This window comes from Zootoca vivipara, chromosome 7 (assembly GCF_965207765.1).
Source record: "Zootoca vivipara chromosome 7, rZooViv2.hap1.1, whole genome shotgun sequence".
In the NCBI taxonomy this organism is placed as follows: Eukaryota; Metazoa; Chordata; class Lepidosauria; order Squamata; family Lacertidae; genus Zootoca; species Zootoca vivipara.
The window spans coordinates 4180604-4198000 of record NC_142590.1 but is presented as its reverse complement, the minus strand read 5'-3'; the positions used below and the strand labels follow the sequence as shown (position 1 = coordinate 4198000).

Here is a 17397-nt window from a genome sequence, read left to right as displayed (position 1 = left end):
AAACAGCAGTGCAACTGCCGCACAGAGCAGGCAGGTGGACTGCTGCAATCAGAGTGAAGGTCCAGCTAACTGGTCACTCACCAGCTTTAATTGCCCAGAGTCTCTGGACCCTTAGCTGAGCCCAGAGCCACCCTCCACAATGAAGATGGCTGGCACAAGTGTCTGGAGCTTTGCACCAACTACAGCAGCACCACCTGGTCCGTAAAGAGATAGAAAAAGAAGATACTGATACTGCTACTCTTGTCACTGTCAACTGATTGGGGTGGGGAGAGATATTGTCAAGGCAGATGTTGAGGAAGAGAAAGACTGATGGATCGATTCCCTTTTTTCTAATTCCTCCCAAAAGCTTTTTCTATAAGTTGTTGGGTGTGCTTGACAACCTATAGAAATATTGCTGGGGCAGAATCAGAAAAAGGGATCTGTTTGCTCCCTTAGCTGCTGTCTGGTAAGAAGCAAGGGGTGGGGGGAGGAGGAGAGGAGGAGAGGGGGAAAAGAATGGCTGCCCCATTCTTTGCTTTTGGGGAAACTCATTTGTTCCTTTCCCCTTTCGCCCTTACCAGGCAGCAGAGAGAGAACAAACTGATTCGCTTTTCTTTCTTTCTTTTTCACAAAACAGAATAAGGAAAGAGACCCATCAGCTCTTTTTCTGCCACTTGGGAAGACAGGGCAAAAATATTGTGGGAGGCCCCAGGCCTTGGTATCATCCTAGGGTCTGGTTGCCAAATCCCAGGTTTGAGACAGCTGGAACACACAGAGAAGCAGTTTTGAGCTGTCATTGAAGTTCACCAAAATGAAACACGAAGCAAATTTGGTGGGTGCTGCCCAGGTCAAGCATTTGTAGCAATGCTAAGGGAAGTCAAAGGAAGAAGAATCTGATTACTGAACTTTCTTGGGGGCAGTCCACAAACAACTGGATTTAAGAGGGCTCAATATGGCGGAATACTTTGGCTCCAATACTTTGGCCACCTCATGAGAAGAGAAGACTCCCTGGAAAAGACCCTGATGTTGGGAAAGATGGAGGGCACTAGGAGAAGGGGATGACAGAAGATGAGACAGTTGGACAGTGTTCTCGAAGCTACGAACATGAGTCTGACCAAGCTGCGGGAGGCAGTGGAAGACAGGAGTGCCTGGCGTGCTATGGTCCATAGGGTCACGAGGAGTCGGACACGACTAAACGACTAAACAACAATAACAACAACATGGTGGAATACCATGGGAAACAGGATTGAGTACCTGGCCTTAAAATATGTTAGTCCAAAGGAAGAGATGAGCACTCTTTAAATATTTAATGCCCCCCCCCCTTTCCAGTCCTTCCATGGTTTGGTTTCTCCATAAGAACTGGCTCCTTGACACTGCAGAGTTTGCTGCCTTAGGGATCCGCAACATGCGAGCAGAGCAGACAGAGCCTAGGTTTCAGCGATCTCATCCAGACAGCTCATGCAGAGAGAAATCTATCATAGAAATGTGTTTATCAGTCTGGAAAAGATGATGGATTGTGTCGGCTCCGCTGGGCGCTCTTCTTAAAGGGGTGGGGGTGGGTGATTTAGGCTTTGCATTCTGATTTTTGCAACTACATTTTTCAGGGGCAACGCTTTCCAAAATTTCGTGTTGAGAAAACTCTTTCCACATCAGCTCATCCACCGAGGAAGGGGATGGCCAGAAGCACTCGCTTCTGTAACATGGAGTTTGGGTGGGGAGCAGAATGACAAGTGTGGAAGAAATGCCCCATTAACCACTTGCTAGCCTTGGTGGAGAGGAAGATTGCAGGGAGAAAAGATACCACGCAACCATCACAGGGGTTGGGGAAGAGCCAAGATGGTCTAGCAGTAACTGGGAAACTCTTTGCAACTAGGCATGTATTGGGTGCCATTTCCTCACCATTTAGTAATCACATGAGACACATCTGGTTGTTGTTTTTCAATAGGGAAAGAAAAGAACACCATATTTGATCCCTCCATCCTTGCTGGAGATATTTCCAGTCCATGGCACGGTCCACTCTCTCCTGTTTCCACACTAATCAGTTATTTGTAATAAAAATCTGCACCAAAGTACACAGGCAAGGTTATCCTGCCTAAAGCCACAAGGGTCCTCAGAAACATAGACATCCCCTGGCCTGGGAAGGAGTGGAAAGTTTGGGTACCACATCTCTATAGCTGAGTCAGTAGAGCATGAGGCTCTTCATTTCAGGGCTGTGAGTTCGAGCCCCACATTGGGCAAAAGATTCCTGCATTGCAGAGGGTTAGACTAGATGGCCCTTGTTGTCACTTCCAACCCTACAATTCTATGATTGTATCTCATCGAAGGACACTTCTGCCTAAATGCACAGCTTCCCTCTGCCCTCATCGTCTCCCTTCCCCTTGCTCTCTTCCTTTATCAACAGTGGAGTTAGGGGGTCGCAGGCCCTTTGCTACCTTCTTCCCTTTTTCTCACCACTTCCCTTCCCCTGCTCCCTCCCTCTGTCTCTGCCTCCTTAATCTTCCTTCTCAGCACTGCTCCTTGCTCTCCAGGCTGCCTTGCCTGCTTCCTCTTATGCTACATAGTCTTCTTTCACTTCCACCCCACTTTGCCGCCGCCCCCCTCCATGGGGCTTATCCCTAAAGCTCCCAAAATACACAATTTTAGATATACTTTGATATGGGTATTTTTTTTCTGGCATTAAAAAAATTCTGAGAAGGTCTGAAATCCAAAGAACATGTATCCAGGGGTGCAGCTAGCTGCTCCGGCACCTGAAGAGGCGGTGGTGGGGGTGAACCACCCACAGGGGAGGGGAGCCACCCACGGGGGCGCTGCAGCAATCTGCTCGGGGGCACCACGGCAAGCTGCCCACGGAATCCGCCTGGCGGACAGAAGCCCCATGCTGCCATTTTAGGCAGCGCAGGGCCCTGAGCAACAGCATCACTCCCAGGAGAGACGCGGGGCTCGGGCGTGCTGCAGGACAGGCCCCGCGGTAAGTGTCCCTCGCGGTGTGCCATTTTGTCACCCCCTCAGGGATGATGCCCAGACCCCCCCTTCCTATGCCTCTGGGTGTATCAGGTCAGTTTGTATCGGAATTCACAAATATCAAATCACTTGAGCATTCCTGAGCAGTAGTATCCACCTGTAAGGAGCATCCCCCAAAGAGGGGAGAAAAGGTAAGACAAGAAAGATAGGATCCAGTGCCACAGTTGCTTCAGAGCAAATCCCACTGGACTCCACAGGACTTGCTTCCAAGTAACAATGCACAGAGGAAAGAAGGAAGCGGGTGAGGCACGAGAAGCACAAAGTTAAAAGGTAACAGAAGAAAAGAAGTGTGCAAACAGTGAGAAAAATTATGAGGGGAAGGAGGTATGAAAGAGAAAAACCTAGAAGCAGAAGTAAGGTGAACAAAAGTTAAAGCCCAGGTTCTTCACTTGGGAATAAATCCCACTCTAACTCAGTAGGCCCCACTTCCAAGGAATGGGAGAAGCAGTGCTGTGGTCTAAACCACTGAGCCTCTTGGGCTTGCTGATCAGAAGGTTGGCGGTTCGAATCCCCGCAACGGGGTGAGCTCCCCTTGCTCTGTCCCAGCTCCTGCCAACCTAGCAGTTCCAAAGCACACCAGCACGAGTAGATAAATAGGTACTGCTGTGTCAGGAAGGTGTGAGCCACACCCCATCGTCAAATTTGACTAGACTTAACTGCCCAGGGGTCCTTTACTGTTACTTTACTTCCAAGGAAATATGAACAGGGTTGGGAGGAGCATAAAATTCAGAGGGACAAGAGGAGAGCAGACATGCAGGCTCAATGCCAGAAATGGGGCGTTCTACCGTACTAGCCCACTAGCTGTCACACATTCCTGCTCCTGCCCCTCGTGGATATTCATTGCTATTTCATGACCTGCCATCCACACCGGTGGGCAGTCCTTGACAGAATGTCTGCTGTGCTCTGCTGCTTTTGTTGTCTTGCAGGAGTGCAGGAAATACTTTCACAAGGACCCTTTTCTTTCTAATCGTGCTGGAAGTGCACAAGAGCAAATGTTGCCAGTTGGAAAGATCCATCTATAGAAACTTGGAAAATTTGGCAGTCAGCCTTTGTTTTTTCTTTCTTTGTTGCATTTTACTCTCCTGGATAGCTTTTGTTTGTTTGCTTGCTTGCTTGCTTTTTTTAAAGAATAAATCTGTGTTTTGAGGAGTGGGGAAGGGGGCAGCGGGAGGAGAGAGAAAGAAGAAGGAAACTCGCAGCCCCAAACAAACCCATGCAAATGCCAAAAAGAACAGCTTGCTTGCAGACTTGGTTTTTGCAAAGCAGCCATTGTGCGGGTGTGGAGCTAGTCAAGCAAAAAGCACGGAGGGGTCCATTTCTGTGAGTTTTGCATGAGAAGAATGGGGAAGGGGGCAAACTGAAGATACAACTTTGAAAAAGAAAAATCCTGAAAACCTAAGACTAGAAGCCATCTGCCAGTATGACTTTGTGATGGTAGTCTCTCTTTATTACAGTAGATAAAGTTTCTAAGGCTGTACAGTACACAAACCAGCTTTTAAAAACCTTTAACACAGCGGTCTTGTAAGAGTGAAATTTGGCAGAAGACCCCTTGTTGTTGTTGTTTTTTAATAAAAATGAGGCTGGTATATGCTCCTCCATTACAGTCTCCAAGGTATGTTTAGGGAGGCACAAGAGAAAAGTGTGGTAAAGTTGGGGGGGGTATTTTGGGATAAGGGGCACAATTTCTGCAAAGTGCAGTGCACACAGGTTGCAAAGCAGTGAATCATTCCTTCCAAAGGCAAAAAGGTTTTGCAAGAGTGAGGTGGGATCCCATTGTGGTGGCGAGAGAGATCTAGGACACATCCTAGGGCACAGAACCCTGTGTTTTCAGGTCTGAGTGTTTCCCCCCACCCCACTCCCCCACAACTGCCTTCCCCCTGAAAACTCCCCCTATCCTTGAGCACTGGCAATGCTGGCAGGGGCTGATGGGAGTTGGAGCCCATCTATACCTGGAAGGGTTACAGGTTTACCACCTCCTGCTTTAACAGACGGGAGGCAAAGTGAGGAAATGGAACAGCAGGCAGGAGAATCCACTTCCACTGCAGTGAAGCCTTAATGCTGAACGCTTGGTCCAAACAACTGTTCACTTAGGCCTCCTGCCCCCTTAGCAAAAGAACCAAAGCTAACATAGCCTATATGCTGAATATGATGGAGGAACTCTAGCATTAAGGAACTGGCCATTCAAATGGAATTTTCCCACCATCCTTAGCGCTCACCAGCACCAGGCATGTGATCTGGCACATGGCTAGGGCAGCTTGGACTTGAGGGGTCTCCATCCCCTTCTACCCCTTGCCCACTGTGCTTGCCCTCTCTCCCCCCCCCCCACAGCTGCTGCCACATACCCCGACTTCGCCGCCTGCTCCGTGATGGATCTGTGTAGAAAGTGAGCTGGGGATCGTTGTCTGCCTCTGTCCCAGAATCCCCTTCAGGGTTCAGAAACGCAGAGCCAGCTACACGGAAAAGAGAGAAAGGAAACCGGCTGCTCACTGTAGCCAGAAGAGCCCTCTTGCGTCCCATTTCCCCAGACCATACAACATCACAATACAGACTTCTTCCTTTTCTCATCATAAGTTGCAAAAGCTCCCAGTAAAATTAAAGACTGCAGTTCACTGAATTCTGCTTAAAAGGATTCTTTCATGTGGTCTATGACACAGTGCCCTGTGCTTCGATTTCCACTATGTTCATTTGGGGTGTGTGTTGTCTTTAAAGCAAGGCTGAAAATCATAACAGTGGAAGGATAGGTGCCCCCCCCTCTCTCTCTCTCTGTGTGTGTGTGTGTAAAGAAAAAAGGGACAGAATCCCCATAGACTCTCTATATAGGGTTAGGGAACCTTTTTCAGCCCAGTTCTTTGTGAGGAACCTTGTAGGGGTTGCCTCATGTCAGCAGTAGGCAGAGTCCCAAGGCAAAAGTGGTCAGAACAATGACCTTCGTACCTTCACACAATTAGGCTACACCCCAGCAATACAAAAGTCAGACGTTTCTACGCATGCCGTTCCATTTCTAGCAATGGACGAGGTGGCCCTTGCGGTTCCTTCCAACCCTACAATTCTATGACCTCCAAGCAAGCACGGAAGGGGCATAAGCGCACAACACATCCCGGCAGGGTGAAGCACTTCAGGACGGGGTGGAGAGCAGGGCTGGTGAGGCTGGGTGTGGGAACCTTAGGAGGCCAGACAGAAAGTCCTGGAGGGACATATTTGGTCCCTGCGCCTTAGGTGCCCCACCTCCACTCTACCTCTTTTCTTAGCTGTGGGCAGGATTCCTGCCTTGCAGGAGGTTAGACTAGATGACCCTAGGGGATCCCTTCCAGAAGTCTATGATTCTCTGCGGGTGAAAAGTAGCTTGGGAACAATGGTTTCCAGCTGGGAAATGACTAGATGGAAGGGAAAGGGGTTCTCTCTCTCTCTCTCTCTCTCTCTCACACACACACACACACACATACACACACACACACAGCACTGGCGGGTGTGGGTGTGTGCACGCGCGCTCTGTAACCTGCCCTTGGAAAGTTCCCCATGAAGAGCTGTGGTCCTCTGCTTACCTGATTAAAGTCTCTTCCAAATATACAGTACTATGCTGCCTTTTTAATTGTTATTTGTACTTCTATTATTTTTATTGCACTGCTTTCTTTGACTCAATTAATTAGGGATAATAGCAGCAACAGCAGCAACTTATGGCCCTCAAGTTGAAAAAGGATCCCCACCCCTGGTGTAAAGGAATATGTAGAGACCTGATCCTGTCTCCACATGGGGCTGGCGGGAGGAAGCACTTCTTGAGAGAGATGATTCAATAACAGCCAGTAATGAGATGTGCTTAAAAGAAGAAGAGGCAGAGATGTAGATACATCCCAGATATTATGACAAGCTCTTTCTATTTGCCTGCCATAATTAGGGGCAGAATCTAATAAGTTGGCTCAGCACTGTCATTGCTATTATTAACTAGTGAAATGACCGTCATTACAAGGAGTAGAGGAGAGAGAGGCAGAGAGAGACTGGGCCTGTGTATTTCAGGCATTCTTGTGTGGCCAACCTCCATATCCACCCCAGGGTCAAAGTCAGTGATGACAGGGCTAAAAGTAATGGGCGGTTTTTCTTTTTTATGCCTCTACAAATTTAGCCAGTCCCTGCCAACCTATCCCGACCTGGGAGTTCCATTTGACATTAGTTGTTTTTTGTTTTTTTTTGCTGTGTGGGGTTTCCCCCCCAAACTTTATTGAAAATTTTAAAAACAGTTACCTGGAAGCCGGTTTATGGAGAAAAAGCAATCCGCAACATAAATGCTTTAAAGTGAAAAGAAATAACATCCAAGCATTCCTTTTAGTTTATCCTGAAAAGAACTCTTATGATATTGGTCACCATAATCCCTGCTTTCTGCAAGTGTTTGAACCGTGTGGCACTACGGTACCACACTAAAAGCAGCCCTGTGGGCGACAGCAGAGCAAACATCATGGAGGGAGATCACTTGACGGCAGCAACTGGAAGGAACTTACACTGGCACAAAGTTAAACTTGGCCTGGTAGCATATGGGCAGCCATTGCAGTTCTTTCACTCACGGCACAACATTTTGATGGCAGGCTGCTCCAGCCAGTGGCCTAGCCACCACACGCTGCATTAGCTGCAGCTTCTGGACAAACCCTGGGGGGTAACCCCACAGAGAGAGCATGACAGAACTCCAGTCTCAGGGTTACCTGGGTGGTCAAGCTATCTCAGTCCAGGAACACCCAGGGTTGGTGTACCAACCAAAGCCTTAGCAAGTGAGAAGACCCGTGACAAACATGGAACCAGGCGCACCCCAGAATCTACATACCTGCTCCTTCGATGGGAGTGTGACCCCAGATAGAACAGGCAACTGGCCTATCTCATGGAGATGGGAATATCTCACCCAGGGCTCTTCTCAGAACGCACCTTCACGGTTGTCCCAACCCCACCCCAACTGATCCAGAAGGAAGCTCTAGATGGTACCTCGTGACTTGTTACTGATCCGCTTGCGCTGGCTACTGGAAGTATGAGACAGGAGCGTAGCCTGTTGATGGTTGGAGTCCACGGGGCTGGTGGCGATGATATTATCCTTATACTTGTTCATCAAGGACAGCTTGGCATTGTCACTTCCTGAACAGGAAGAATTTAAGGCAAAAACTTTTGAGAAAAAGAGACAAAAAAAGGAGAAAGGGCAAGAGAAGGAGGAGAAGGAAAGAAAGAGAAAGTATTCATTTCCAGCTATCCAGCAAATCACATCAGGATCATCTGTAGGTGTGCACCAGTGAGCAGTAAGGGTGAGATCCTGATGCAGTTAACTAGCCATTTGTATGATCAGAGCTGACCAACTCTACTCGCATCTCCCAAAGAACCAACAGCAAACAAGTTCAAAAGGTTTATTTGATCCTTACTTGTTAAATTATTATTAAATTACTTACATATTCTTATTGAAGTAAGAATTACCCCTGGACAGAGTCCCCTGGAAGAAAGCCTGGGCCATTGTTAACATCTGAACAACTGACACATTGGTAAGGCTACAGAGGCTGGAGTTTCTCACTGCTCAAATGAGACTTGGTGTTACCGGTAGTTTAAAATGCAACTGCACTATGAGGGTAGCTTTAGCCATTTGTTCCAGCCATGATCCCAACCAGAAATCTCTCTCACACATACACACAAAATAAAATAAAATAAATGTATACATACCTGCTATTTGCCATAGGAAGAAAGCTGTCGATTGTGCCAATCAATTTTCCTTCCATTGCAAATAACAGAAATGCCTGCTGGATCTAAGATATATGAGTGCTATACAGTGCTCCTGCTCAGAAGCTGCTGTACAAAAAAAAAAAAAAAAGCCCGGATAGCTGCTCCTGAGCAATCATCAGAAGCTAACCAGGCTCACCTGCCTCTGACTTCCCCCAACTGCAGTATTTCAACAGCTGAATGGGCTTTCCTGCACTAGGCTGAAAATACAGAGCAGCTGAAAAACAGCAGCTCCGCCTGCTCTACTGCCCTCACTTAAACCATGGTGGAAAAGTTCTGAAAATGCTTTATTTTTTTAAGTGTTTTTTTAATGCATTGATTTTTTTTTCATAATGCTCACCATCACCATCTAGTATCACATTGTATTTTGCACTAAAATGTTTTATTTGCACTTAAAATGTTTTATTTGCAGCTGTATAGTTGAATTCTGTGCGCAGGCATTGGGCCTTAATACATGACCCATAATGCAAGCCAGGGTGAGGGCAGGGTTTGTGTGGAAGCCCCGCCTCCAGTGTGCCTGGGCATTAGTCATACTTTTACATGATTAACTTGTAATCAGACCTTTTCAAGCACAGCCGAACACACTGAGAAACCCTCCTGCAAGCAGAAACTGTGTCTTGCCGGGTTTCCCAACAATGATGGACGTTTCCAAACACCGCCTTTCCATCACTAAGCGTGCTAATTGCAGGAAGGCCTAAGGACCTGCTTACACACCCAGGATATTGGGGACAGAAGCTTCCTGTACACCATTGCCCCTTCTATCAGTTTCACATCTTGTGCATTCTGGCAAATGCCTAAACACATCTCGGGTCTCACCTGGCAAACTGGAAACTGGCTTTTTAGTTATCATTTTGAAAACCTGCCTAACATTTCCGTACTTAAGCGTAAGCAAATGAAACTTTAACACATGGCATGATAAAAGTCTGTAATTTTATCAGGACAAATTATTTATTCTTTAGCGTTGTAACAATTGTTTTCTCAAAATTTATCTTCTGTACCATGATAGTATATAAATACAGTATTTTTTTTAGTTGCTGGTCTGCGACCGTATTAATAAATTCATTCAAATTCATTCATTCATTCAGAATTTTTTTAAAAAAGAAATGATTAAATAATTTAATGTTACATTGTTAACTGTTTTTATGCATGAATTGTGATGCTTGTTTTGAGTCCCTATCCAAGCTGCAGGTGGGACAGATGCCCCTATTTGCCCCATCCTGGTTGGAATACCATGAGCATCCCTTGCAAAGAAAGATGAGCCATCTGGCATCCCAGACTTGCATGGCTTGTTTTCAATGACCACATCTAGCCACACTATGGGGGCGGGGGAAAGAAGAAGGATGGACACAACAGAACTGAAAGCTAGTCCCATATTGTGGGTTTAGGTTAAAGATGGGCTTCGGGTACAAAAGATGAAGGACCTGGATAGTTCAGTTGGTTAATGCCAAGGTCACAGTTTTGATTCCTGTACGGGATAGCTGCATATTCCTACATTGCTGAGAGTTGGACTAGATCAGGCTTCCTCAACCTCAGCCCTCCAGATGTTTTTGGCCTACAACTCCAATGATCCCTAGCTAGCAGGACCAGTGGTCAGGGATGATGGGAATTGTAGTCTCAAAACATATGGAGGGCCGAGGTTGAGGAAGCCTGGACTAGATGATTCTTAGGACCCCCTCTGACCCTATGGATTCTATGAGATCTATGCCTAACACAGCAACAACCCACCCACTCAACCATACACAATATTGAAGACTCTGCCCTACCTGGCGTAAGATCCATGCCTGACTTCTCATTGCACCCCTGCAGCGAGTCCAGTGTTCTGGTGACCTGGCTGGCAAAATCCTCGCCACCGTTCATGCACTCCCGCTGCAGATGGTGACGCAGGTCCGTGATGTCATATTCATAGCCGTCCAGGATGGGGGTCTCGCGGATGCTCAGGGTCCCACTGGAGTTGTGGCCTTGCACCCGGGCGTTCCGCAGGCTCTCACGGCCGTGGCCCCCGATCAGCACCGAAGGGATGTAGTGGATCTCGTTGGCTGCCTCAGCGCTGGCGCTTTTCTGCGGCTGCGGCACCCGGCGGCGTTTGCACCAGCGCCGGCGGGTGTACAGGATCATTACCAAGCACAGGATGGAAAGCAGCAAGGCAATCATGCCCCCCTACAGAAATCAAAGAGACCTCAGGTGACATCCGGGAAAAGGCTTGGTGTAATTGCAACAGAGAGGTTGTGTGCTTCTTGCATCTGTACCTTCCCCAAGTATTACTTGACATCACATTATTATTTTAAAAGCAAAAAAAAAAAAAAAACAATAAGGTGCTATTTTTCAAGGCTGCAAGAAGAAAAACCCATAGAAATGTGGCTGCTGTGGAAGAACCACTTCAGAAGGAACCAGAGCAAATAGACTCAGCAAATAGCTGCACAGTTAGCAGACTTTAACAACCAGCAGAACACTGTCATATATCTTAATTTAGCACAGGTAGGTAGCCGTGTTGGTCTGAGTCGAAGCAAAATAAAAAAAATCCTTCAGTAGCACCCCAAAGACCAACCAAGTTTATATTTTGGTATGAGCTTTCGTGTGCATGCACACGAAAGCTCATACCAAAATATAAACTTGGTTGGTCTTTGGGGTGCTACTGAAGGAATTTTCTTAATTTAGCAGTTAGCGTTCCACTTTCTGCTCCTTATTTACTCCTCTGACTCCATACCAGATTGTGGGTCACTGGAATCACCACCAATATTGATGTCCTAAACAAGCACCACTGAAATGAATGGCAGCTGTCAGGGCCGTTTAAAGGGGGGGGGGACTTCGGTCCGGCTCGTTTACATTGTGTGGTCCGACGCGCGCTCGGCGCTGCACACAAGTAAGAGGTGCCAGGATCGCAGCCCAGACGGCCTCCCACGCCCTCCCATGAAGCCTCCCTCTAAGCACCCAGCGCCCCTTACCTTCCCCCTGTCTGGGGAAGTCCGTGCGACAGGAGGGCCAGCGAGCAGATCAGGTGGCTCGCTGGCTGTCCCATCCTCGCTTGGCACTGGGATTGCACAGGGCGCTTCCCTGCTCTGCTCGCAGACTCCGCAGGGAGGCGCGCAGGCAGTCAGGCAGTGACATGGCCAGAGAGGGGTGGGAGAGACGCGTCCTCCCCGCCCCGTGCCTGCCCCCGATTGCACCTGCCAGGTAGTCCTGGCGGGAGGGGATGCAAAGGGGCTTCCCTGAGCCAGATGCAGCACACTCCGATGGGCAGCTGAGAAGAGAGGAGCAGGCTGCCCCAGAGCAGGGAAGGGAGCACGCCCTTACTTTCTTTCCCGGACACTCAGCCTGTGGCACCACTAACGTCTATGGGTAAGACGCCCCTGGGAGCTGTGCTCTGAAGCAGTTCCTGATCATTTTGAAGAGGCCTCCTGCTGGATTGGACTCATGTCTTCTGTGGATTTTCTCAACAGTCATGCCATTAGCATCAGAAACACAAGGGGAGCTGCTGGGTATATTCCTGTTAAGTTAATCAATGTGTATTTTAAAGCTGTTGCTATGACATTGGGGCCAAACTCTGGACAATTGAATTTGTTTGGTGTGGGGGGGGGGGAGGAAGAAGAAGAAGCTTGTAGATCAACTTCCATCCAGCGTTACAGATGTTTAGGGGTGGCCTTGGTTGGAGTCAAGGGTGAGAGAAAAATGCAAGCCATGTTGCCATATGATGGATACATGTACCTTAATCTCTTGGGAGATGGCAGTCATGAAATTAATGCAGAAACAGGACATATGTATCTGCTGGGGAGGAAACAGGTGTTGGCTGGAGGCTACATTTGTGGCCTAAAGCACTAAACTACAACTCCCATAATCCTTGACCATTGGCTGTACTGGCTAGAGCTGACAGGATTTGGAGTCCAATACGGCACCCTTGGTCTAGAGCAGGCATGTCAAACCTGCGGTCCTCCAGATGTTTTGGACTACAATTCCCATCTTCCCCAACCACTGGTCCTGCTAGCTAGGGATCATGGGAGTTGTAGGCCAAAACATCTGGAGGGCCGCAGGTTTGACATGCCTGGTCTAGAGCTTAAGCAGGTGCCTTGAAGCTGATCAAGAGACGGGAAGGTTGTTGCTGTATAACCCCATACTCTCAATCTGAGACACACGCTTCCTTTTCAGCTAAGTTATAAAAGCGTGCAAAACTATTTGCAAGAAGATGGGCATCAGGGGAAGAAGAAATACGTCACTGATAAGGCAGCCGTGTCCCGTTGATTACCTGGGCATAAAGCAGGAGGGACGTCACCAATCGCAAGAAAACTTAAGGAGCACAAAAGTGGTTTTATTAGGCCCAACACATTTTGGATTATAGCCGCCTGCAGGGGGTACTCACAGATGACAGTTCTCTGACTGGTGCAACATCCCATTCCTTTCCAGTTGCAAGTTGCCTGCAGTTGGCTCAGATTGTGTATGGGGTTTGTGTATCCCTTTGGAAATGATGTGTGAAAAAAACAGCATCTGCATGTGGATGCAGGTATATCCAAATCCGCTGGGTTATCTATCTGCTGTACTTTCAAAGGGATGGACATCCACACCCACATTCTGCCCCAACTAGTCGTGCATAATGGCACACAACGCCTGCTAGATCATTGCCAAAGCCTTGCTGTGCAGCACCGGCAAGAAATGTAACTTTCAGAACAGCATGGCAAACCCAGGAGTGTCAGCCCACTTGCTTGGGCGAAGAAATATCATCCCCCTGATCCCTGAACTAGTAAAAGACTTGGGAACAAGAGCAGCTGCAAACCAGCATGGAAAATGCACAAAGAGTAGAAAGTAGAGAAGGTTTTGCAAGCATTTACTTTTTAGGCTTATCAAAATCTCAACATTCTCAGTTAAAACAAACGAAAACAAACAAAACAGAAATCTCACACAGCAAGTAGCACCCTGACTCTTGAACTGGGAAGAAAAGCCACAGCTCCATTCTGCTGGGTTGTCTTCCCTTTAAATTTTGCACATCAAGGAATAAAAATATATAATAAATGAGCAGTACTAGAGCTTCATGTTTTTTCTTGGCCATGTTCCAGTCTTTTCCATCTTCCTTTTTATGCAGTGAATAGTCTTGATAAAATAAAATAATAACCATCATCTGTTCCATTAGGAGAAGACATTAAGCAAGAGTTACTAAATGGGTAATAGAACCAGCAGCTAGCAAAGGCAGACTTTTCTAATGATTATTATTCCTCCGCCACCCCTCCCCTCCCTACCACTGTTCTTGGCCTAATGGAAATGGAATGCTCCCACCCTCCCTAATGGGGAAAATATATACCAACAGATTAAGCAGAGGAACAAAGACTTTTGAAAGCCCAGAGCACTGTGGACAGGTAGGATCCTGAAGTCAGCTCTTATGGGTTCAGTTTCCTATATCCTATTCTCCACAGCTGCACTCACTAAAAAAGGGGGGGGGGAAATACACCCGATTAAAACTGAAACAGAGTTTTGCATAAAATTTAACTGGTCAAAGTTTTTTAACACATCAAACTTTCAGGTTTTTGATGTTTCAGACACAATAAAAGAACATTCAAACCCTGAGTGTTCACTTTACACACCAGGGAAGATGGAATCCACCAAACAACTGAAAATTAGATATTGTCTTCTATGCCGGAATATACGGTACTTTCAAATTCCACCTCCAAAAGTATTTGAACCGGTTTCACACATTCCAATTGGTATGGGATTAGCCTTGAACAGGAGCCACAATTCAACAACACTGGAGTTTTACAAAGTTTTAGGGAACCTGAAACCTGCCGCTAGGCCTGAAATCTGGGGTTGCACAGTGCCACCATGAAGACACACACCCAAGGCCTCTGCATTGCACCTATGAGCAGAGGGTCCCATCACACTGAAGAATAGACAATGCCGTTGATCCCCTGGTCTCCATACGCATGTAGCATGACCTCAGACTTATACATTCACTCTGTCCAGAAGATTCAGTGGACCATAGCTGCCAAGTTATCCCTTATTTTAAGGGATTTTCTATTATGCTGAATAGGCTTCCTCGCGAGAAAAGGGAAAACTTGGCAGCTATGCGTGGACACAGGAAAATGAAAATCTGCTCCCAGCAAAACTTTTTAGGGAGGAATCCTGACAGCATGAGGGCAGGTGCTGCAAATGGCCTACTGTTTCCTTCATTCCAGCCTTGGTCCCAATGTGGAAGATGAACAGGAAATTGTTCCATGAGGCTCCTATTTGGGGGTCTGCTACATTCAGAACTGAAGGGGCATCCTTTGGAGCCATTAAATGTAACTAGAGGGGAATGCGCTCTCTTCAATCCTAATTAACACCTTAGAGCATCCTGGAGGGGGAAGAGACTTAGGGTCCTGCTCCCAAATCTGGGGTGCTAAATGCTTTTAAGGATTCAGAGTAGAGAGTTGGCTGCAATTCAAACTAATCATCCACCCATGCCTGTTTAAGTTATGAAAGGGCCAGAGCACATTACTGTACAGTGGTACCTCGGTTTATGAACTCAATTGGTTCCGGAAGTCTGTTCATAAACTGAAGCGTTCATAAACTGAAGCGAACTTTCCCATTGAAAGTAATGGAAAGTGGATTAATCTGTTCCAGATGGGTCCGCGGAGTACTTAAACTGAAATATTCATAAACTGAAGCATGGGTGTAATTGGTTCCGGAAGTCTGTTCATAAACTGAAGCGTTCATAAACTGAAGCAAACTTTCCCATAGAAAGTAATGGAAAATGAATTAATCCGTTCCAGATGGGTCCGCGGCGTTCATAAACCGGAAATTCATAAACCGAGGTGTTCATAAACTGAGGTTCCACTGTACAGCTTAAAGGGAGGGAGGGAGGTGGAAACATTCTGCCACACAGTACAGGAAAGTGGGGTAATGACACCCACAATTTGTTTATAGGAAGGGTTTGTTGCTGGCTACACAGGCAGGCAGGCAGGCAGGCAGTCCCAAAGCTGAGTGGTATAATGTTGCAGCAATCATGGCTCTACTTTCTTAAGGTTCAAGAATGAATGAACAGCTTGGTGCTCGTCCAGCCCCAAATGTCCTGTTAGAATTTACACAACTCCAAGGACACTGCAACATTACATTGCAGGTTCCCACCAGGACCTGCCCTGTTTCTAAAGCTTTGGACGGCTTACAACTCAAAGCAGAACATTTTAGAAATCTTTTGTTTCTTGGGATTAAATAACATGTGGCATCAATATAACACCTAGATACTGGTGTGTGGTGTGCTGATTTGGCATTCTCCAAGTTGAAACAGAGAATTATGTTTATAATTTTAAACATTCAGTCATGGTTAGGGCTGGACAGGAAGTTAATGGGGGACTGGGAAGGACCAGAAGCCTTCACAAAACCTTGCCCTCCTTTTGTTTTCTGCAGATGTGGCCTCCACCTATTTAAGAACATAAGGAGAGCCTGCTAGATCAGGACAAGGGCCAATGTAGTGCAACATCCTGTTCTCACAGTGGCCAAGCAGATGCCTGAGGGAAGCCAGGAAGAATAACATGAGCACAAGAGCACGTCCCCCTCCTGTGGTTTCCAGAAAGTGGTATTTGGAAGCTGTGTTGAACATGCTCCCTACTGCTGGTGGCCACCATTTTTCCTTAATGCTAGTCATCTTTCGATTTTGATGTCACCAGGAAGTAATCACCACCATTGGTAAGCTCTCTCCTGTTTATGCTTCTTTTCACGCACCCTGAAATCATCACAATGCCCCCGGTACTACCACATGCAAAAAGGGTGGGGTGATTGGCACAGGCATTCTGGCTCAGCTGTCATTTTAACTGGCAAATAGCCAAAACTTGTGGTTGCCACCAACTCTACCCTATCCCCACCCCAACTTGGAGGGAGGGGCAAGGTCCTGTTGCCCCCAGTATCACGCTAAGCTTTGGAGGCACTCAGAAAGCAGGAAAAACAGACTTCACAATGACTTTGGAGGCCTTAAAAACCAGCCAGATGTTTCAAGGCCTTGCACAAGGAACCCCAGCCTCTCCCTTGCCTGACTAAAGGGGCACTTGCCATGGGCAACCTGGTAAGCACACTTGTGGACCTCAAGTCGTACCACAAGGTGCTTCTTTCCTTTCCTGCTTCCTTGAAAACAGGAGTGAGGTTTGAGCATGAATCACTCAATTGCACCTTGACCGCCTTCACCAGCTCCAATAACTTAGTACTCAAGGGAGGTTCTGCATTACAATATATTTTGCATTTACTTCCCTCAACCTTTGAAATGGGTATGGAGGTTGAAACACGGGTACCAAATTTCATTCTGAAATCTCAGAGATAAGAACACATCCACCCATAATGAAACAGAGAATCTCAAATGGCAAGTGTGCCACTTCATTTATTCAATCAATTGCAGTTGGTGGCTTTTCATTTTAATAAGAGAATGGGGGGGAAATGAGCAAAGAATAAGTTTTCATGTAATAATTCAATAAAATGCTCCTGAACAGCTAGATATTTTGATGCCACCCACTTGTGCTTAGAACTTTCAAAAATGCAAAATAAGTGTTCAGTGTCTCTTGATAAGTCTGTAAAAATGCAACCACAATAGGATATTTTCCTCTGCTTTTCAAATTCAGGCTATCCAGCAATGAGACTTGAGAATCAAAGGTCATTTTAGGTGCACTCTAATTTTGCAAAAGAATCCCACGTACACAGGCTTTCATTGGGTGATTGGTG

At 46.8% G+C, this 17397-nt stretch overlaps 1 protein-coding gene across 2 annotated transcripts in view; it reads right to left on the bottom strand.

Annotated features, from left to right (window-relative positions):
• ASTN1 (astrotactin 1) overlaps positions 1-17397 on the bottom strand; it is a 207507-nt gene that overhangs the window by 110766 nt on the left and 79344 nt on the right. Inside the window, exons 3-5 of one of the 2 annotated variants that reach the window (XM_035123692.3) lie at positions 10500-10893; positions 7963-8136; positions 5343-5450 (exon numbers count right to left, since the gene is read on the bottom strand). In XM_035123692.3, coding sequence (XP_034979583.3) covers positions 5343-5450; positions 7963-8136; positions 10500-10893 — 676 coding nt within the window. The remainder of the gene's footprint in view (positions 1-5342; positions 5451-7962; positions 8137-10499; positions 10894-17397) is intronic. The other variant, XM_088673677.1, reaches the window with a different exon arrangement.